Consider the following 22,029-nt stretch of genomic DNA (forward strand, 5'->3'; position numbering starts at 1 on the left):
TCCCTGCACTTATTTACACATACCATATTTTCTCTCAAACAACTCTTCAACTTGTTTACGTAGGTCAGTAATTCGGGCATTCCATTTCTCTGAAAATTGACAAAAAAGTTAATTCTTAATAACCAAGGATGGAATGACCTTTAGGCAGCCTGCACTGCACATCCAGACCCACAGCGCTTGGCAGTGCCCCTCCTAGTGTTTCCATGTCCCATGGGCCACTGGAGTCCAGCACATTCACACAACTGCCTCTTTCTAGTTAATTTCTGAAACCTCAGGCAAAAACAAAAACAAAGATGCCTACAAATTACGCATAGCTACTCAGGAGGCTGAGATCTGAGGATCACGGTTCAAAGCCAGTCTAGGCAGGAAAGTCCATGAGACTCTTATCTCTAATAAACCACTCAGAAAACTGAAGTTCTACTGTGGTTCAAGTGGTAGAGTGCTAGCCTTGATTTGAAGGGCTGAGGGACAGAGCCCAGGCCCAGAGTTCAGGCCCCACAATCGACCAAAAAAAAAAGAGGAAGAGAAGCCACCAAGGTCTTCAGGAGCCTCTGCAGCCTGGTTCAGGTGTGGAAATGAACTCAGACTACACAGCCTGCACGTCCATGGTGTTGTGTCCACCATACTGGCACTGGGGCCAGGTGGAAGGGCTGCATGAAGCCCTGGGCTGGGTGCCTCTGTCTTGTCTATTAGTATTTCCTGGAGTTATGTGCTTTTTTGACTATTGTGACCAGCTGCCCTGAGAGGAATGAATGAATGATGATTGCCAGGTGTGCTGCTCATGACCACCAGCCAGTCAGCATAGGGAGACAAAGCCTTATATTAAAGGAGTTAAAAGCCGGGTGCTGGTGGCTCACGCCTGTAATCCTAGCTACTCAGGAGGCTGAGATCTGAGGATCACGGTTCAAAGCCAGCCAGGGCAGGAGAAACCGTGAGACTCCTATCTCCAATAAACCACCAGAAAACCAGAAATGGCGCTGTAGCTCAAGTGGTAGAGCACTCGCCTTGAGCTGAAGAGCTGAGGGACGGCGCCCAGGCCCAGAGTTCAAGCCCCATGACCGACAAAAAAAAAAGGAGTTAAAAGAACAACAATGTAACTACCATGTGTGCTGCTTGTTAGAAAGAGATCGTGGGGCCTGAACTCTGGGCCTGGGCGCTGTCCCTCAGCTCTTCAGCTCAAGGCTAGCATTCTACCACTTGAGCCACAGTGCCACTTCTGGCTTTTTTTTTTCTGCTTATGTGGTGCTGAGGAATCGAACCTAGGGCATCATGCATGCAAGGCAAGCACTCTACCACTGAGCCACCTTCCCAGTCCGAAATCTTTTATTTTTTTGGTTGGTCACAGGGCTTGAACTCTGGGCTTGAGCATTGTCCATGAGCTCTACAGCTCAAGGCAAGTGCTTATCCATTTGCACCACAACGCCACTTCTGGTTTTCTGGTGGTTAATTGAGGTAAGAGTCTTATGGAGCCAGGCGCTGGTGGCTCATGTCTGTAATCCTAACGACTCAGGAGGCTGAGATCTGAGGATCGCGGTTCAAAGCCAGCCCAGGCAGGAAACTCCATGAGACTCTTTTTTTTTTTCTTTTTTTTCTTGGTCGTGGGGCCTGGACACTGTCCCTCAACTCTTCAGCTCAAGGCTAGCGCTCTACCACTTGAGCCTCAGTCCCACTTCTGGCTTTTTCTGCTTATGTGGTGCTAAGGAATCGAATCCAGGGCCTCATCCATGCAAGGCAAGCACTCTACCACTGAGCCACCTTCTCAGACCCTCCGTGAGATTCTTATCTCCAATAAACCACTAGAAAACCAGAAGTGGCGCTGTGGCTCAAGCGGTAGAGTGCTCACTTTGAGCTGAAGAGCGCAGGGACAGCGCCCAAGCCCAGAGTTCAAGCTGCACGATCAACCAAAAAAAAAAAAGACTCATGGATTTTCCTGCCCAGGTTGGCTTTGAACTGTGATCCTCAGATCTCAGCCTCCTGAGTAGCTGGGATTACAGGCTTGAGCACTGGTGCCCAGCTGTAGAAAGAGAAATCTTTATGGATAGAAAGAAAAGGGCAAGGCCCCTTCTGAGTAGGAAGTCTCCATGGACTTCCTCAACCTCCTCCAGCTGTATCTACAGCCACCCAGCCATCTGCGATGAAAAAAATGTAAACCTTCGAAAAAAATTAAATAGGTCCCTCTCTAACCTTGGTAATCAGTTGTAGTTAGAATGGGTACTCACTCCCTGATTAGGAAGAGGGATAGTCTAGATTGGGCTAAGAACCTAGCTGCCTGCCCTGTTTTTAGGCCTGCCTCGCTCAGGCTGGAGGAACGACACTGCACCCCTTTGTACAAAAGGAAATCTCCCATGTCTCCAGTGCATTTCTATCCACAGCCAGTAGTGACCAGAGCGAAAATGAAAAGCCAACATAGCAAACTGTTCTTCTTTTTGTTTTTTTGTTTTTGATCAGCCATGGGGCTTGAACCCTGGGCTGCTGTCCCTGAGCTCTTTAGCTCAAGACAAGAGCTCTACCACTTGAGCTACAGCGCCACTTCTGGTTTTCTGGTTTTTTTATTGGAGATAAGAGTCTCACGGACTTTCCTGCCCAGGCTGGCTTTAAACCATGATCCTCAGATTTCAGCCTCCTGAGTATCTAGGATTACAAGCATGAGCCACCAGTGCCCAGCCAAACCACTTTTATATACAGATAACGGGAAAGGCTAAGAGAAAGAAGTGATCAGTGTGTGCTTGTGCTGTTAACACCGGAAGACAGCAATGTGTGGGTTCTGTCACAACCCAGCCCCGGTCCACAGCACCCTCTGGGCATGGGCAGCAGGGTGGCCGGCAGCCAAGTGGGAGGACTTACCGAAGTTGAACTCGCGCACCTTCCGCTTGCCAGCATTGATCGGCTCGGTCACAGGCGGCGGCGGCGGCTCACTGCTCTTTGGTCTCTTGGTGGGTGGGGAATAGTCGTCATCTTAAGAAAGGAAAGTGTCATTACTGGGGGACCAGCTGAGAGGGCGACAGCCACTGCCGGTTCCATGCTTAGCACGGAAGACTTTCAGTGCCATTCTCACCACCTGCCACTGTCACAGCGTGAGGTGTACATGTGCCCATTACCTGAGCTGCCACACACTACATCCTCAGCTCCCAGTAACTGCTTACAATCTCACTCTAGTTTTCCCAGAACATGTTTTACTGGAGGTAGCCACTCCAAATGGCACCACAATATCACAAAGCTGGAGGTAGACCCCAGGCAGTGCGCATGCTCAGCAATGCTCCTACTGAGCTGCATCACCAGCCTTGTGGGGGACTTTTCTGAGACAGGTTCTTACTAAGTAGCCCAAGATGACCTGGAACTCCCAATCCCCCGCCCTCTTCCTTCTGAGTGCTGGGATCACAGGCGCTCACCACCACATCTAGTTTTTCATATACATTGAACACTACAAAATCTACAGGATGAAAGAAACAGGGCTTCGTGGTGTACACAGCAAACGCATGCATCCCAGAAGCCCGGCCCCCAGAAGCCCCCTGCACAGAAGTGACTCCTCTGTGGACAGGTTGGCATCCCTGCAAACACCATCTAGCAGGTCAGAGAATGTGACACACACCCACAAGACGTGGCTGTGGCCTCTTCCCCTAGGCCTGGGGTGACTCTCCAAAGACTGTGCCCTCAAACTCCAGTCACGGAGGACACGCAAAGCTGCCACTCTTCAGTGTCTAGACCAGTCACACTTAGTCGAGAACACAAAGACGCAGTATACAAATGCATCTTATGAAGGCAACCTCATCAACCAGAAACAGAAAAAAGCATGAACAGTCTGTGAAACAACAATTCAACAAAATTACAAAATATTAAAAACACAGTTGAAATCCAGGCTTGGTAGCACATGCCTGTAACCCCAGGTTCCGGGGAGGGAGAGAGAAGGACTGGACCCTCTCTAAGAAACATTTGCAAACACAAAGCCAGGGATAAGGCTCAAACATCCATCAAAATGGGCCCTGGGATCCATGCCCCCTGCAAATGAAACAGCGCATACTAACACCACATGGCTGACGACACTTTCTTTTGTTGGCAATTAATGAAATCCCTCCAACAACTATAAAGACTGTTTTATCTGCAATAAAATATTGCATATCCTATTAAGAAGTTGGCCCATTTGCTAATCTTCTGGTGTTTCAAGTCATATGGACTTGGAATGCAGACATCAGAACAGTTGTGGACTTATCTAGACTTCAGTTCTTTCCTCTACTTACTCTGTTGGGGGGGAAATGGTTTTGCAGAACAAAAAAGCGTGCTGCCTCCGAAGCAGGCCCATGTCCTCCCAGGGGACCAGGGTGACTTCCTAATGGCTCCATGCCCCTCCAGGCATTCGCCAAGTGCTGGGCCTTTGTGTAAATGTTCCAAATCCAACCAGATCCAATCACAAACTCCACTAAAACAAGCTTTCAACTTTTTTTTTTTTTGGTGCTAGTACTAGGGCTTGAACTCAGGGCCTACGCCGAAGTCTGGCACTCTACCACTTAAGACACAGCTCTACTTCCTGCATGTTGGTGGTGAGTTGGAGGTAAAAGAATCTCAACATTTCCTACCTGGGTTGGTTTTGAACCTCATTCCCCCTGATTACAGACACGAGCCACCAGTGCCTGGCTAAAACTATATGAATATGCAAAAACGGGCTGAACTACCCAGTGGTTATGCCAAATGTCCAAAGAGAAGCCCTGTCCCCATCCAAAAGCTGGACAACCAGTGTTCCGCCTTGACAGACACACGCACTCAGCACACAGCTTCCGAGCCAAACTTGTTTCCTAACACACGCACGCACGCACGCATGCACGCGTGCGTGCGATTCGTCAGCATGACAGGATGTCAGGTGCCCACCACCAAGCCATACCTCCGGCCCCAAACCAGTAACACTGCAACATGATCTGAGATTACTGAAGGCTTTACAGAGGGGGAGAGAAATGAGAACCACTGTGCTTGGATCACTGACAGTTCCAAGGAGTGGTTCGATATCACTGGCTACTTAAGGATTTAACTCAGATCCCATAAACTTCACAGCCATCAGAGCCACAATGGAAGAAGACGAGCCAGGGCTCGGGACCCAGCCTGCTCAGGGGCACAGGCAGAACAGGTCATACCAACGCTATCACTGCACAAGAGAGGACACTGTTTAAACAGCAGCAAGTGGCCAGGCTGAGGGCCTCATCTTTGAACGCCCCAGAACCACGAGGGGCTGGAGAGGTGCCCTCCTTGGGGTCCTGGGGGAATGGCACCACTGGCTCCTCCCCAGCACTTCAGCAGGGGCTGTCTCTGGTTTCCTCAGTGCCCAGGCCTGTGGGCTGGTGACCGCGGGTCTAGCTGCAGGTTTAGTCACACACACAATGGTACACGCGGGGCCCTAAGCACGTCTTCACCACACACAGACACCCATCACGGTCAGTCACGACAACCATGGTATGGTGACACAATATCTTCCAAACAGTCAGGTGCCTGTGTGTGCAGCGCAGTGAGTGCATGCCTGGGTGTGTGTGAAGCGGCCACCAGAAACCAGGCACAGGGACACACCTGGAACCTCAGCACCAAGATCTCAGGAGCCCCGTGAGCTCTGGCGACACGCACGATGAAAACACACGCAGACACATAGCTGCACCTGTCAATTATGACAGAGAACATCAAGATGACCGAGGAAGATGAAAAATTAGTAAGAAAATCAAAGTCCTGTGTGAGCAGGACAGGAGATGCACCTCACACCGATGTGCATGCCCACAGTGCTCCAGCGCGGCACTGCCCTAGCGCCCGGCACACAACCAAGCAACTAGGAAGCACCTCTCCAAGCCACCCGTGACCCCTGGCAGCAATGGTGGATTTCTGGGGCAACACAGGAGATGGCACATGTGTGGGCAGATTGCAGGGAGCTGGACCTGAGCTCCAGGTCTGTCTGCCCTCTCCTCCATAAACCCCTGGAGGGCATGGAGGAAGACAGAGGCACCGTTCACAACCCCTCCTCAGACATCAGGGCGCCCTCCATAACTCCTCCTTACTCCTGGAGCTTTCTCACCCATCTTTGCACACCCGTGTTTCTCCGACACTCCTAAATTCCCTTTTCTAAGAGTAGAGAATGCAGAACAACCTTTCAGGAAGAAGCCACCACAGCAGGGCGACGCGGTCCCCAGCCTCCCCCATCCCTCTGCCCTGCACTTCCCACCAGGAACTCGGGACCCTTTCCTTCGTAGCCATCGACATCTCTTCGAAAGCCTCATAAAAGCAAGCAATGCCAGCCCAGGGCCAGCCCGGGCTATAGCAACACCTTGTTGCCAGCGCTTTTTTTCCCCTTGACAATACTGGGGATTAGACTCAAGGCTTCAGGTTCCGAGCCAAGTCCTGCCACACTTTCTGTTCCTGTCCATCCCTGTTGTTTAACTGGAGACAGGGCCTTGCTATGCAGCCCAGGCTGGCCTCTTATCTCAAGACCTCCCCTCAGCCCCCGGTGCTGGGGCCCGGATGACAGAATTGCACCACCACACCCAGCTTAGTCACCTATCTTTCCTCTCCTCTCAGAAAGGACAAGTCCTGCAAGTTATATTTTGCTTGCACTCTTACAACGCTCTCTTCTCACAGGTCTTAAAGTGACAAAAGTTCAGTCAGATAGCAAATAACAGACCATAAACAACTCAACACAACCATCAGGAAAATAAAATATTAATGACGAAAGAAACGAAGACTAACACATGAAGTTTAAAAGGTGGAGTACAAATCACCTTCCACTCTGGAAGTGGTGAGGACAGACATCTAGGGGACAGATGTTATGGAGGGGTGAGGACAGGCCACGGGGAGCAGCGACAGACTGTACACCAAGCCCCCACACCAAGCAACGTTACATAGACGCCAGGAAATGGTCAACTCCCACATGTGGTAACGGGGGGGGGGGAGGGGGGGGTTGAGGAGTGCGAAGGCTTCTGTGTCCTAATGCATCTTCTGTGTCCTAATGCATCTTCTGTGTCCTAATGCATCCAGTATTTGTGCAAAGCTCCAGGGTGTGGATGCGGGGACTGGAGCTGGGAGATTAGTGTGGTCTCCCACCTCCCTAGAGCGAGCCAAGAGGCTGCCGCTGAGAGTAACAGCCAAATAGCACAGTAGGCGAGAGTGGGCAGCCTCCTCTGCTCGCCTCCCAAGCCATGACAGGCCCTGAGCTACTCCAGCTAACGACTGCTTTGAGATTAAATTTGTGACTCATCATTTTGCAAAACAAATGATATATTCAACTCTAAGCTTTAGGGGCAGCTGGCTTCCAAGTGGCTGGCTAAGGAAAGGTGACAGACTAGTGGTGCACAGCTGCTGTCCCGGCGACTCCTTTGTGGCCGCCTCTCCTGAGCTCCTCCTCCTCCTCAGGCTGCAAGGCTGCCAGCAAGGGGCTCTGGCTCTGCCTTCATCTCCCCTGTCCCGCATCTACTGAGTCTGCTCACAGGCTGCTTTTCAGTCCCCACTAGAGAAGGCAGGGCCACCAGCCACACGGGTGGGTGCCCCACCAGGGACAGTGACCCCCCCCAGGGCCTTATGGATGGTGAGATGCAGATGCGGTGATGTAAGGTGAATGCAGGCTGTCAGATAACTGACCTTCAATAGTCACCTCAACTTCAGGGTCCTCACTTGTTTCTGAAGGGACATGTTGAGTAGAATCTTGAAAAAAATAAAATTCTAAGATGACATTCATTATTAAGCATTTCCATATGTTCCAACAGTGTACTGACTTGGTACTCTCCAAAAGCATCCTGCAATAAAATGCAACTGAAATTTGAATTCACTTCGTATGCATTTTTAAAATATGAGTGCATACTTCCTACTCAGGACCTGCGGAGGTTTACCTCGCAGAGCGGGGGCTGGGACAGGTGTGACAGGGTCATGTCAGTGGGGCGTGACCACACACAACACCGAGTTGTGGGGTTAGTGCAGAAGCCGAGTGGTCACTGTGCAGAGGCAAGGAGATTATTTGCAAAGATGGTGCTGTTTGTTAGTAAAAGAACAAAGAGCGGAACATGGCTGCCCGCCAGGAGCACTCCTCACAGACAAGGCTCTCTCGGCTGAGATACAGCCCGTTCCCCCTCCCAGCAAGGGGAGCCATCCAGGTGGGGCTCCTGCATAGGCAGCCCCAATTCCAGGGCAATCTGAAGAAGGGAAACAGTAAATAAATCCCTACACTGAAACGGCAAACACAAGAACAGAAACCTCCAGAACAGATTCCTTTTTTGTAGCAGAAAGGCTGAGGGAGGTTCAGCACGGCGAATCTGACACAAGGCTGCCTGGCCTTCCCAGCGTCGTCCTTGGGGGAAAGGTCCACATGCTGTGTGACTACGTAAGCTGCTCAGAAGTGGGGCGCCATGCTGCAGTGGTGGCTGAACGCTACATCCACGCACCCACAGGTGCACCCACTCCCACCATGCAGCAGCACGGCTGGAGAACTCTCCTCCACTCAGGGCCTGACCACCAGTCCTTCCTCGCCCCGCACTGCCTGCACGCCACCCCGGCTTGGGCGCGCTGCCTGCGCCCTGCCCGGCACCCCTCGAGTCCTAACCTTCTGCAGGCGCTTCCACCTCCGCTCCTTCGGTGCCCTCGGAGGAATGGTGGCTGCCTGGAAAGAAAACAAACAGCACACGCTCAACCAGTGGCTCGCTTCCACGGCAGGAGAAAGGAAGCTGGGCAGCGGTGCAACTTAGGATACAATAACCACAACGTGAGCCTTTCACCTTTAGTGATAAATGCAAATCAGAAAAACAAAAGCAGTTCTACCTTCAACACGTCTCAAGCTGCAGGTATACAGAGCAAGCTCTGTGGCTGGCACGGGGGGTGTGGACATGAGCATGGGCACGCAGGTGTGGGCACAAGTGTGGACAGGGGCCAGGGCACCATCTCCTGCACTGCACCAAGCACTCCTTCACCATGGGAGACATCACCCAGGCCTAAAGCACATTTACAGGTGGGGAATACACTATACCTGCTGGTAACACTGAGCAGGGGTCACAGGGCGCAGGCTCGGCCTACTGGAGCAGAAGACTGACTCCAAACACAAACAGGACAAATGACCTCTTGACCCCAAAGACAAGGAGGAAGAAGATGATAACAAAGGTGGGTACAATGGCCTGAGAAACCTACACTGATAAGAAGGCCGCAACTCCATCATCCCCCTTTCCTCCACACCTGCCTCCCTCTCCCCTGTGATAAAGCCTATCTCCCACCAGCAAGCATGCTGAGGAGAGGACTGAGCTGTCCCAGCAGCCAATGGCAGCTTCAGAGGCTCGGCCTCAGCTGGAGGCATGCCCCAGCTTTTGGGAAAGCACTGGTTGCGTGTGTCCTGGCTGGTGGGAGAATGCCAGGACTCCCATGCAGGCCAGCCCAGCCTCCAGCGGCCCGTGCTGGGGCGGGGCCTGCGCAGCCCGGTGCACAGTGCGGCTCTTCACCCGTGCCTTGCACGTTCCTTGCTCATTTGGGGCTGCAATTTCTTAAAGAGAATATGGACAGGAAGCCAGGGGTGGAAATAAAATGGGGTGTGTGTGGTGGCGGGGGGGTTCAAGGACATGAGCACCTCTGCGTTCTCTCTGTTCTACTGAAATCAGAAATAGACAGTTACGTGCATAATACAAGGGAAAAAGCTAAAGAAAGTAACTTTTATATACTCACACGGAACAAAGTTTACAAGTAAAAGCCTAAGGCCATCGTGTTTGGAAAAACTGTACAAACATACCAAAGAAGAGGATGGGTGCGTGGCTCCGGGCTCACGTGAGCACCCCCACGCACGCACGCAGCATCGCCGCGCACGGCCTGACCGCCCGCTGCCCCTGGGGCACAGCACCTGCGCAGACACCTGCACAGGAAGCGCGTGTGCCCGCCGCCACATTCACCAAGGGAAAAATGGTGTGGGGAAAGTTTGGCTTGCGAAGTTCATTTATGTTAGGCCAATCCATGTCTTCCTTTTCCGTTTGGAAAAGTGAGTGCAGTCACACACATGGAAACGCGGGGCCCGCCGCCCAGGCGGCGACGTCTACCTGGCAGAGGCTTGGCAAGGGGGAGCTTCTCGTCCAGCTCGGGCGTCTCGGAGGGGCCTGCTTTGGGATACAAAGACAAAGGCGTCAAGAGGGACGCCGGGAGCCCCCACCACACGCCTCCATGCGCGGATGACAATGGCCTCTGACGAGTCAGGATGAGGTGGCAAGGACGGGACAGTGAGGCTGAGGAGGAAGAGGGATGGAGCCGGGCCAGTCCGCACCCTACTACACCGCACCACACCACACCAGAGCTGCGCCTACCTACCACTCACCACACTAAGACAGAAGCAACGCAACCCACCACAGCCACCTAAGCCAGACACAAACCAAAACGCTGGGCTCTGCCAAGCCCTGGGCCACCCTTCGCATTGCTTCCTGCACTGCAATCCACACGCGCAGGCCCCCCAGTGCACACCAGCATCACCGAGCCTCACCAACACATTACTTTCCCCACGTGGCTGGGACGACAAGCATGCACCGCCACGGCCAGCTCAGTGGTCTCACTCTTGGCCTAGCTGGCCTCCTGGCCTCAACCTCCAAGTACCTGGGTGTGAGCCTCTGTGCCTCCTCAGTCTCCCAGGCGCTGGTCACAGGTCGAAAGACACTGGACGGCGCCTTCCTTACTCCTACATGGTATTTTGGGAAGGTGGGGAGTGTGCACATGGACCAGTAACATTTGGGCAGATTACCAGGAAGTAGGCAGCTTTAAACCAAGTTCACCCCACCCTTTTTTTTGGTGGTACTAGGGTTTGCCCTCAGGACCTCGTACTTGCTAGACAGGTGCTCCACCATTTGGGTCATGCCATAAGCCCTGTATCTCACTTTTGCCAAGCATTTTAGAAACCTACATACCGTAAGTACACCAACGTCACACAACTACACCAGAGAGAGGAATTCCTGTTTGGGGCCAGCTGGCCTCCAACTATGCTCCTCCAGATCTCTGCCTCACAAGAAATTGGGGTCACAGGCATGTGCCACCACACCCGGCTAAGACTTCAACCTTTCAATTGCAGAAATCCCAGAGTCCTCCACTCCGTCATGCAGTTTCTAACATCGTATGGGTGAGTACACTAGTCAAATGCACTACACATGAAATCCAATAAGGTACAACCTAACAACGTACACACTCACAAACCAGAATAAATTTGAGCACTTTTTAAAGAAAGGAAATCCACTAGGCAAACACACATGGGGGTGCAGGCATACACATATGGGGGCGCAGAACCACAGTGGTCTCTTGGCCAGGACATGCCCATGCCGGCCAGAATGTAGGTGGCACCACCAGGACTCTTGCACATGCTACCTGAAACACTCAGTGCCCGCATCTCCCCGCAAGGCCATCGCTAGATGTCTCCTCAATGGACAAGAAGGAACTGGCCACACAAATCTTACACAAATGTCTAGTCGCTCCTGACAACTAGGACCCAAATCAGAACAAATGGCCACCAGCAGACAAATGGACAGCATGGAGTCCATGCAGTGCATGTGCACCCAGAGTACTGCAAGGCTCCACCAGGACACAGCCCCCGCCTCCGAAGGGGCCAGCCTGCTCCACAGGCCCGCACCATGCTATCATGTCTAGGAAATGGAAGAGGAAATGACAGCAGGTGGAGGACGACACAAAGACATGATGGACACGATGATGGCAGTATGCAAGACATAGACTTCCACGTGACGGGCATCAGGACAGTCAGTGTGTACCAGGAAATGGATGTGGCTGCTCCACGCCTGGGGAGCCCAGCGTACAAGCCCGGCCGAGAAGCCCAGCCTTTACCTTTGTCATCAGCGTTCAAACCACCTGACACAGGACGAGGAAAGGCAGAGCGCGAGTCTCATGCGGGCCCCGCGTGGCGGGAGGGCAGCGCTTACCTTGCAGATTGTACTGGTAGTAGTCAGGATCTTCAGACTCCTCCTTCACTGTAACGGCGGCCATCTCCAGGGAGATTCCTGGCAAAGCAGGAAATGTGTCCTTAGCCAAGCACACGCAACGGATGCCAGGCAAGTGTAAGGAAAGAAGCAGCACCAGTGCACAGTGTGGCCCACACACAGGCCCATGCCCAACATACACGCATCCCCAGCACACTTCAGCACAGCACACACACGGCCCAAAGCACTGAGCTTAGAACCCAGGAGAACATCTCCTACAGCAAAGCCCTTCTTGCTAACAAGGGCCCAGCATGCCTTCTGCACAGCTGTGCCTGCTACCCATCACAGCTCCGAGCGGGTGGACAATGCACTCCAATGATGCCTGGCATCAGAGGGGGAAAGAAGGAAGCGATTAGAGAGGCCAGGAGCTGGGCATGTGGCCCTCCTTCCCTCTGCAGTGTGGGGAGATCCACACATGCACACACTTCTCACATTTTAACCTAGTTATATGCCCACGTAACTAGTTTATCCTAGTTACATAAACTCCTTCTGAGAAAATGGGACTTTCAGAACGGGGTGTGGTGGTGCATGCCTGCAGTCCCAGCTCCAGGGAGGCTGAGGCAGGCAGAGGACCAGGAGTTCAGGGTCCCTGGTGGAAGGCACAGTCCGGGAAGGGGCAGGCAGGAAGGAAGTACAACACAGGGCCAGCACAACTCCACCCTGCTCCCCTGTGCGTGCTCATCAGCACCTTCCCACAGACCAGTGTGTGGTGCCCCTTGCTACCAGAGCCCAGGCCCTCTCTGCCTCTCAGACTCCAGTACCAGCCTAACAGCCTCCCCACTTGGAAGGCAAGGCCTGAGAGATGGCCCCGACTTCAAACCTCTGCACCACCAATAAAAACATTAGGCAAAGGCGGGTATGGTGGAGCCACATGTCACTAGCCCAAGGAGACAGGGTGCAGAGGAATGACCCTGAGATCAGGAGTGAGATGCTAATGACTCTCTCTCCTGGCAAAACAGGCAGAGCAGCCGGGTGCCGGAGGCTCATGCCTGTAATCCTAGCTACTCAAGAGGCTGAAATCTGAGGATCTCTACCTCCTATGAACCACCAGAAAACCACAAGCGGAGCTGTGGCCCAGAGTGGTAGAGCGCCAGCCTTGAACAATTTTTTTTTTTTGGCTCAGCAAGTTAAAAAAAAAAAAACAAAAACAGGCAGAGCTGGGCAGAGGTAGACGGAGCGAGCGGAAACAGCTGGCGTCCCTCACCACACTTCCAGGTGGCGACCACTGGCGGTCAGAGGACCGAAGCACGGCACTCCCTCCACGAGGTCTGGGGACATCACTGTGCACTGCACAAGGGCTGAGTCTCTGCTGAAGGGGTGGCAAACAGCAGAGAACCCGTCTTGCAAGCCCAAGGCCCCAAGTTCAAACCTCAGAACCACAAACAAACCTGAACTCAATCTAGTAGGTCCTGTTGAAACAGGTGAATGTTGTGCTACCAAAAAAAGAGCAACAGCCCCTAGGAGCTAATACTTACTAAACTCCATTTATACCCAAAAGGGAATGAATGCCAAAAACAGCTTTCTTCCAAAGTAGGAAATGAGTGGAGAGAGAAAGGGTGGAGGAAGCTGGGTGCCAGTGGCTCACGCCTGTAATCCTAGCTACTCAGGAGGCTGAGATCTGAGGATCGCGGTTCAAAACCAGCCTGGGCAGGAAAGTCGTGAGACTCTGATCTCCAATAAAAACCACTAGAAAACTGGAAGTAGCGCTGTGGCTCAAGCCGTAGAATGCTCACCTTGAACTGAAGAGCGCAGGGACAGTGCCCAAGCCCAGAGTCAAGCCCCAGGACAGAAGAAAGAAAGAACGAAATAAATTAAGAAAGAAAGAGAGGGGGGGAGAGAGAGAACGAGAAAGAGAGGGTGGAGGTGGGCCAGGCATGGTGGTCTGCAGATGGATGCGAGGGGGAGAGCAGTCAATTCTATCATCTAGAAGGCCCTGTGCCGCAGCTCATGTGCACAGCCAACAGCACCTCAGCGAACAATGCCACACGACTAGCCGGCAGCGTGGAGTGCAACCTTACAGGCAGGGAGCACTCACTTCTCAAGTACACCCAAGTGCTACACCCAGTATCAGAGCACACACGTACCAGAGTCTTCTGTGGGCTCCGTTTTCACCTTGATGGGGCCACAGCTGGAAGAAGAAGGAAGCTGGTCAGACTCTGCCATGGGGAAATCACTCACACAGCTTGAGGATAAACCTAGACAATACTGCATCATGCCTAGCAGGCCCGAAGGACAGGTATTGGGGCACACACCTCAATCCCAGCACTGCGGAGGCTGAGGCCAGGACAGAGTCTGAGACCAGCCAGGGCTGGTAAGACGCCATCCCAAACAAAACAAATCAAGTTTGTGCAAGACTCCCGGATGATGTGCTTGCAGAGTCAGGCCAAGACGCTGTCTCCCGCTCCAGCTCTGTGACCACAGCCCCACCTTGCTTACCTGCCGCCCGGAGACAGAATCGACCTTTCCACGTCTGGCACCATCACACGACCACCTGTGCACAAAGACAAGAACAAGGCTTCAACCCTTCGCCTCTGACTAATACATCATGACTAACTGCAGAGCCACAAGCAGTGAGGCACCAGGTCAGTGAGCAGCCACCATGAAGAACCAACTCTGACCTCTAGTGGCAGAGCTGGCAAGATAATGGGGGGGGGGGGGTTTCTTGTGGGGATGATGGAAATGGTTGCACAATTTGTAAATATACTAATAAATCCACTGAGCTGAAGGGGAGAATGAAGGAAGGGGAGGCAGTGTTCAAGATTCACTGTATGCATAAACTCCTTTGTTGAATGTCAACTCTTTTGTATAGCTAGTTAAAGAATCCACACAAAGCCAGTTTTAAACTAAATGCTCTAAATAGTAACAAACAAGAAACCTACTGAACTGAATACTTTAAAATGATGCATTTTGGGGCTGGGAAGGTGGCTCAGTGGTAGAGTGCTTGCCTTACATGCAGGAGGCCCTGGGTTTGATTCTTCAGCACCACATAAGCAGAAAAAAGCTGGAAGTGGCGCTGTGGCTCAAGTGGTAGAGCACAAGCCTTGAGCTGAAGAGCTGAGGGACAGCACCCAGGCCCAGAGTTCAGGCCCCACGACTGCCAAAAAAAAAAAAATGATGCATTTTATGTGAGGTGCGGGGACAGGAGAATCATGGATTCTAGGCCAGCCTGGGCTACAAGATAAGAACTCATCCCAAACTATGCAGCAATGAGCAGGACTGGAGGCATGGCTCAAGGGATAGAATGTCAGCCAAGCCAAAAAGTTATGCCAGAGTAGAAGGCTGACAGGTACCAATGGCTCACACTTGTAATCCTAGCTACTCAGGAGGCTGAGATTTGAGGATCGCAGTTCAAAGCCAGCCTGGGCAGAAAAGTCCATGAGATTGCTTCTCATATTATAAAAATTATTAGGATGACATAGCTGTGAGATAAATGACCCTATTGATGATACGGTGTTTTATGCAGTATAAGCATCTGGGTAGCCTGAATAATGTCGTGGTATCCCTGCTAGTCCTAGGAAATGCTGAGGGAAGAATGTTATGTTTACACCAATAAATATGATAGTAAAGTGAACTTTAGCTCATATGTCATTGAGGGTGTATTCAGTAAATAGTATCAATGGACAAAACCACCTATAATTGCAAATACTGCTCCCATTGATAAGACATGTGGAAATGGGCTACTACATAATATGTACCATGAAGAACAATATCAAGTAATGAGTTAGATAATACGGTATCTGTTTATCGTCCCACAGTAAAAAGGAAAATAAAGCCTAACGCTGAGAGTATGGCTGGTGATCATTTGATATTGCCTCCATGTAGTGTGGTTAATCAGCTGAATACTTTTACTCCTGTAGGAATGGCAATGATTATGGTGGCAGATGTAAAGTATACTTGTGTGTCTACTCTGAGACTCTTATCAGTAATAAACTACCCAAAAAAAAGGCCAAAAATGGAACTCCGGCTCAAGTAGAAGAGTAAAAGAATCTCAGGAACAGTGTCCCAGCCCCGAGTTAAGCCCCAGGATGTTGGTCAAAGAAAAAAAAAGAAGAGGAGGATGAGGAGGAGGAGGAGGAAGAAGGAATACAAGACCTTGAGTTCAAGTCCCAGAACTAGCTAATTAAACAAATAAGTAAACCCATGGGGTTATGTACAAGGACCTGGGTTCTATTCACTGGCACTGGGAAAAAAACCCTATAACCCAACAGGCGATCAGTCCTTAGTGTAATATCCAAGAGAACCCCAACTTCCATCACCAGATATGTGAGTAAATTATGCTGTGTCTGTAACAGGTGCGGTGGAGTGAGGTTACATATATCTATAATCCCAGCAACCGCAAGGTTAAAAAAAGAAGATTGCGAGTGGCCTTGTCTTTGTCTTTCTCTTCTGCTTGCGTGGATGCTGCCTCGCTCCTGGCAGACTCCTGTCCGCCGTCTTTTCGAGACCAAATACCATGCCTTCAATTAAGTTGCAGGGTTCTGATGGAGAAATATTTGAAGTTGATATAGAAATTGCCAAACAAGCCGGGCGCTGGTGGCTCACGCCTGTAATCCTAGCTACTCAGGAGGCTGAGATCTGAGGATCGCGGTTCAAAGCCAGCCTGGGCAAGAGAGACCTTGAGACTCCTATCTCCAATAAACCACCAGAAAACCGGAAGTGGCGCTGTAGCTCAAGTGGTAGAGCGCTCGCCTTGAGCTGAAGAGCTGAGGGACAGCACCCAGGCCCAGAGTTCAAGCCCCACAACTGACAAAAAAAAAAAAAAAAAAGAAATTGCCAAACAATCTGTGATCATCAAGATCATGTTCGAAAATTTGGGAATGGATGATGAAGGAGATGATGACCCAGTTCCTCTACCACATGATAACACAGCAATATTTAAAAAGGTCATTCCGTGGTGCACCCACCACAAGGATGATCCTCCTCCTCCAGGGGATGATGAGAACAAAGAAAAGCGTACAGATGATATTCCTGTTTGGGACCAAGAATTCCTGAAAGTTGACCAAGGAACATCTTTTGAACTTATTCTGGCTGCAAACTACTTAGACATCAAAGGTTTGCTTGATGTCACAGGTAAGACTGTTGCCAATATGATTAAGGAGAAAACTCCTGAGGAGATTCGCAAAACTTTCAACATTAAGAACAACTTTACTGGAAGAGAAATAACTATATTACAAAGCTCACAGAACTCATAAATGTTATGGACTACGATAGACAATTTGCCCCATGAAAGTGAGAATGTGTTTGTGACTTTTAACTAAGCATCACAATACTGTGAAATTTGGGAAATTATGTAATCACTTAATCACAAAAAAAGAATTTAGATGGGGCTGGGAAGGTGGCTCAGTGGTAGAGTGCTTGCCTCGCATGCAAGAGGCCAGGGTTTGACTCCTCAGCACCACATAAGCCAAAAAAGTCGGAAGTGGTGCTGTGGCTCAAGTGGTAGAGTGCTAGCCTAGAGCTGAAGAGCTGAGGGACAGCGACCAGGGCCAGAGTCCAGGGCCAGATTTCAGGTCGCATGACCAACAAGAAAAAAAAAAAGAAGAACAACTTTACTGAAGAGGAGGAAGCCCAGGTACGCAAAGAGAACCAGTGGTGTGAACAGATGTGAAATGTGCCTGACACTGTAACATTACAAGGATTGTTCCAAATACTAGTTGCACTGCTCTGTTTATAATCGTTAACATTAGAGCAACAGTAGACAAATGCAACAGCACATCAATTGTATTAGCGTAATATTGTCCTCATTGCATGTGTAGTTTGAATACACATCCCAAACTTTGGCTGAGTTTCTTCTAGTCCGAGTGAAAGCTTCTCTTTTCTGAATAAAACAATTGTGGGTTCTCTGTGGAAAGTGGCATTTTAGGATTTCTCTCTTTCTGTAGAGCAATTTCTGCCTAGTTTATTGTCTAGTTAACTTTAGTTAAGCTTGCAGAAGTTGGCATTGTAAATAAAACAAGTTGCAACAAGGGTTGCAACAAGAATTAACAAACTATATCTTTATTCACAAATTGGAAACTGGAAAAAGGCTACTTGAAGTTAATGTTGTTAGTGGGCTTTTTAGTATATTGTCTAGAGTCTAGCCAGGACCACTGGTATGTATGAAGCAGGGCTCTTAATTGGACCTGAGGACTCTCTTTTCACCTAATTTTTAATCTCAACTTTGAATATGTTGCCTAGAGATTCAGTTACTACCAAGTTTATGTAGGGCTTGGGGTGGAGAAATGTAACTAGACAACTGGTTAGCTTTTTTGATTAAAAACACTTAATTTAGTCTGGGAGCCGATGGCTCACGCCTGTAATCCTAGCTACTAAAGAGGCTGAGATCCGAGCATCGAGGTTCAAAGCCAGCCCAGGCAGGAAAGTCTGTGAGACTCTGATCTCCAATAAACCACTAGAAAACCGAAGTGGTGCTGTGGCTCAAGTGGTAGAGCACTCGCCTTGAGCTGAAGAGCGCAGGGACAGCGCCCAAGCCCAGAGTTCAAGCCCCATGACCGACCAAAAAAAAAACCAAAAACAAAAAAAACACTTGCCGGGTGCTGGTGGCTCACGCCTGTAATCCTAGCTACTCAGGAGGCTGAGATCTGAGGATCGCGGTTCAAAGCCAGCCCGGGCAAGAAAGACCGTGAGACTCCTATCTCCAATAAACCACCAGAAAACCGGAAGTGGCGCTGTAGGTCAAGTGGTAGAGCGCTCGCCTTGAGCTGAAGAGCTGAGGGACAGCGCCCAGGCCCAGAGTTCAAGCCCCACGACCGACAAAAAAAAAAAAAAAAACAATTTATGTGGCATGTCATCTTTTTCTGATCAGGATTTCCTTGTTGAGAAAACAGTTCATATTAGTTACATGTGAAAAAGCAGTTAAACCTTTGCCATTGAATAGATGGCTAAATTTAAAAAATCCTTCATAAGATTCTTTCAATAAAAAGTAAGTTGCAGAGTAGGAAAAAAAAAAGAAGATTGTGAGTTCAAGGACTTCCTGGGCTATATAGCAAATAGGACCCTGTCTCAAAAAACAGAACAGTAGAATAATACACATAATATAAATGTGGACTAAATCAGAGTACTGTTCAGTAGGAAAACAGGATGAACTATGGCTCCACGAAACATGGATGCATTTCACAAGAACAAGGTAAACTGGGCACTGGTGGCTCATGCCTATAATCCTAGCTACTCAGGAAGCTGAAATCTGAGGATCACGGTTCAAAGCCAGCCTGGGCAGGAAAGCCCATGAGACTCTTATCTCCAATAAACCATCAGAAAACCAGTAGTTCTGTGGCTCAAGTGGTAGAACACTTGCCTTGAGCTGAAGAGCAGAGGAACAGCACCCACGCCCAGAGTTTAAACTCCATGACCGATCAAAAAAAAAACAAGGCATCAGAAGTCTACACACTAGGATTCATTTATAGAACAATCTAGAAAAGGCAAATGAAGGTAGTGGGTCAGCAGAAGCCCTCAATGTCAGCCTGGGGAGACCCAGGGCAATGAAGACACTCTTGGTCTGGAACGCATATACCAACTGCAGGTGCACCCTGGGACTTTGGGATGAGCCTCCTGACTTCTCAACTAAGTCAGGTTTGGTAATGAAGTCCAGGCCTGCAGCCCCAGCCTGGATGGCCCAGTAGCCGTGAGCATTCACCCATGACAGAACAAGCCAGATCCCTCCCATGTCTCAAAAACAAATGCCAATGGCAGAGGACACCAATCTAAACTACGTCCAAGTAAAGAAAAATAAGTTAATAAAATCAAAGAGGACCTGGGGTACAGCTCAGTGCTTGGAGGCCTGGCTCCCTGCCAAGCATGAGAACTTACTACAAAAGTGTTAAATGGACACACAAGGTCATTCTATGACCTGTACACGGTCCACATCCCCCGTGCTGTCCCAAATGTACACAGCCAGGAATGAAAAGCAAGCTGCAATCCATCCATCTGCACTCTAATGTAAACATCTGTGTCAACTGGAGCCCAGCTCACAGCACACTGGCCTCCTTTAGTCCTGGTGCAGGGCCAACCATCAGCCCTTCCAATGGATGCTGACTCTAGCCAGAACAGAGGAAAGAAAGAAGGGCCCTCAGACAGAGGAGGGGCAAGAAAGGGACCAGTGGAGGGGGTGCTGTCCTGACTCTCACACTGCATGAGCTGCTATGGAAAAGCCCAGACAGACATAGTCAGGGTCAGCTGATTCCCCTCCAAGTTGCCAGGGCAACCCAGGAGGAAGGGTGTACTTTTCATGCACTAAACGCTGGAACAAGTGGACAGCCACAAAAGATGAATGCACAGTCTCACCTGGGACATGTCAGCTTTAAGTCAGACCCACTGCAGGCTGCAGACTTGGGCTGGCTCAGCAACAGAGCAATGGGTCTGTCTACAAGAGCTAAAGCTGTAAGACTTGCAAAAGAAATCTTCAAGACAATGGGTTAAACAATGTTGGGGGGCTGGTTTGTTTTTTCCAGGTCCCAAGAATCAAACCGGGCCCACAGGCAAGCAACACAAGTGCTCACCCCACTCTGCTCCCAAGTAATGGTTTATGGGATGAAACATCAAAGCATAAAGAGTCAAAGAATAAAATCGGTTTCAGTCAATCTTAAAGCAAGTTAAGAGATGTCATGGAATTAGAGAAAGAACTTGCCAATCATCTAACAAGAAACAGAGAGGGGCTGGGAAGGTGGCTCAGTGGTAGAGCGCTTGCCTTGCATGCCTGAGGCCCTGGGTTTGATTCCTCAGCACCACATAAGCAAAAAGAAAAAAGCCGGAAGTGGCACTATGGCTTAAATGGTAGGGCACTAGCCTTGAGCTGAAGAGCTGAGGGACAATGCTCAGGCCCCACAACTGGACCAAAAAAAGAAAAAGAAAAAGAAAAAGAAACAGAGAGAGCCCAGTTTATGTAGCTATAGTCCCCCAAGAGGATCGAGTTTGAGGCCAGCCCAAGCTGCATCACATCTGTGCAGTGCTGGGGATGGAACCCAGCAAGTCTCCCACACCAGCCAAGTGCTGTAGCACTTGCTTTTTAGATTTTTAGATTCTTTTTTTTTTTTTTGGGGGGGGGGGAGGTTAGTCATAGGGCTTGAACTCTGGGCCTGGGTGCTGTCCCTGCACTCTTCAGCTCAAGGTGAACGCTCTACCACTTGAGCCACAGTGCCACTTTTGGTTTTCTAGTGGTTTATTGGAGCTAAGAGTCTCACGGGCTTTCCTGCCCAGGCTGGCTTTGAACCGATGCTCAGATCTCAGCCTCCTGAGTAGCTCTAGGATTACAGGCGTGAGCCACCGGCGCCCGGCTTAGATTCTTAACATTTCCTAAGACTCATAGAATTGTACAATTAAAATGGGTTCATTTTAAGATGTGTTAACTACACCCTAATAAAGCAGGTAAAAAATTATTTTCAACATGTTGAAATTTTTTAAAGAAAAAGGTTTAACAGAAACGAAGTCTATGTGTATGCACTTTTTCCCTCTCATTCTTCCACAGTTAAGAGGTTCCCAGTGACAGGGGCTGGGGATGTGGCTCTGAATGCAAACACTGCACCATCGAAACAGGAGTCTCCAGTGACCCTGGCTCCCTGTGTCACCTTTGCCCCTCTCATTCTCACAATGCAACAGCCAGGGGTCTCTGAAAGCAACCTGCAGGATAGCTCCCACTCAGGACCACATCCTGAGCTTCTGGCTCGGAGCCTTTCCAACCTCAGAAGCAGGACTTCCACTGAAGGCCCAGAGTCTTTCTCTAGGCTGTTCCTAGGGCTGTCCCAGTTACTCTGGGAGGTGTGCCAGTGTCATTGCTGGGCTGTCCTGGTCACTCTGGGAGATATGACAGTGTCACAGCTTTGTACACAGCTGTGGTACCCTCAGTATCCAGGCTTGTGCCAGGCTGGCTCTATCACCAGCAGGGCAATTCCACAGTAGTGCAAGTCAATGTGTGCGGGTTGCACTAAGGCTCTGACAGGCCTCTGTCATAAAGTGTCATAAGTGGCCTCTTTTTCACCTTGTGACCTCTTTACCAACTAAAAGGTCTTGGTTGAGCCAGGCACCTGTGGCTCACACTTGTAATCCTAGCTACTCAGGAGGCTGAGATCTGAGGATCACTGTTCAATGCCTG

The 22,029-nt window shown here is 50.2% G+C and overlaps 1 protein-coding gene across 4 annotated transcripts in view; it reads right to left on the reverse strand.

Annotated features, from left to right (window-relative positions):
• Gtf2i (general transcription factor IIi) overlaps positions 1–22,029 on the reverse strand; it is a 50,866-nt gene that overhangs the window by 23,447 nt on the left and 5,390 nt on the right. For 2 of the 4 annotated variants that reach the window (XM_042688096.1, XM_042688095.1), the window contains exons 6-12: positions 14,382–14,436; positions 14,030–14,073; positions 11,889–11,966; positions 8,552–8,608; positions 7,597–7,659; positions 2,845–2,955; positions 24–89 (exon numbers count right to left, since the gene is read on the reverse strand). In XM_042688096.1, the coding sequence (XP_042544030.1) occupies positions 24–89; positions 2,845–2,955; positions 7,597–7,659; positions 8,552–8,608; positions 11,889–11,966; positions 14,030–14,073; positions 14,382–14,436 (474 nt within the window). Of the gene's footprint in view, positions 1–23; positions 90–2,844; positions 2,956–7,596; positions 7,660–8,551; positions 8,609–10,019; positions 10,080–11,888; positions 11,967–14,029; positions 14,074–14,381; positions 14,437–22,029 lie in introns of all 4 variants that reach the window. The other 2 variants (XM_042688098.1, XM_042688097.1) reach the window with 2 other exon arrangements.

This window comes from Dipodomys spectabilis, unplaced genomic scaffold, assembly GCF_019054845.1.
Source record: "Dipodomys spectabilis isolate Male_0828 unplaced genomic scaffold, ASM1905484v1 ptg000112l, whole genome shotgun sequence".
In the NCBI taxonomy this organism is placed as follows: Eukaryota; Metazoa; Chordata; class Mammalia; order Rodentia; family Heteromyidae; genus Dipodomys; species Dipodomys spectabilis.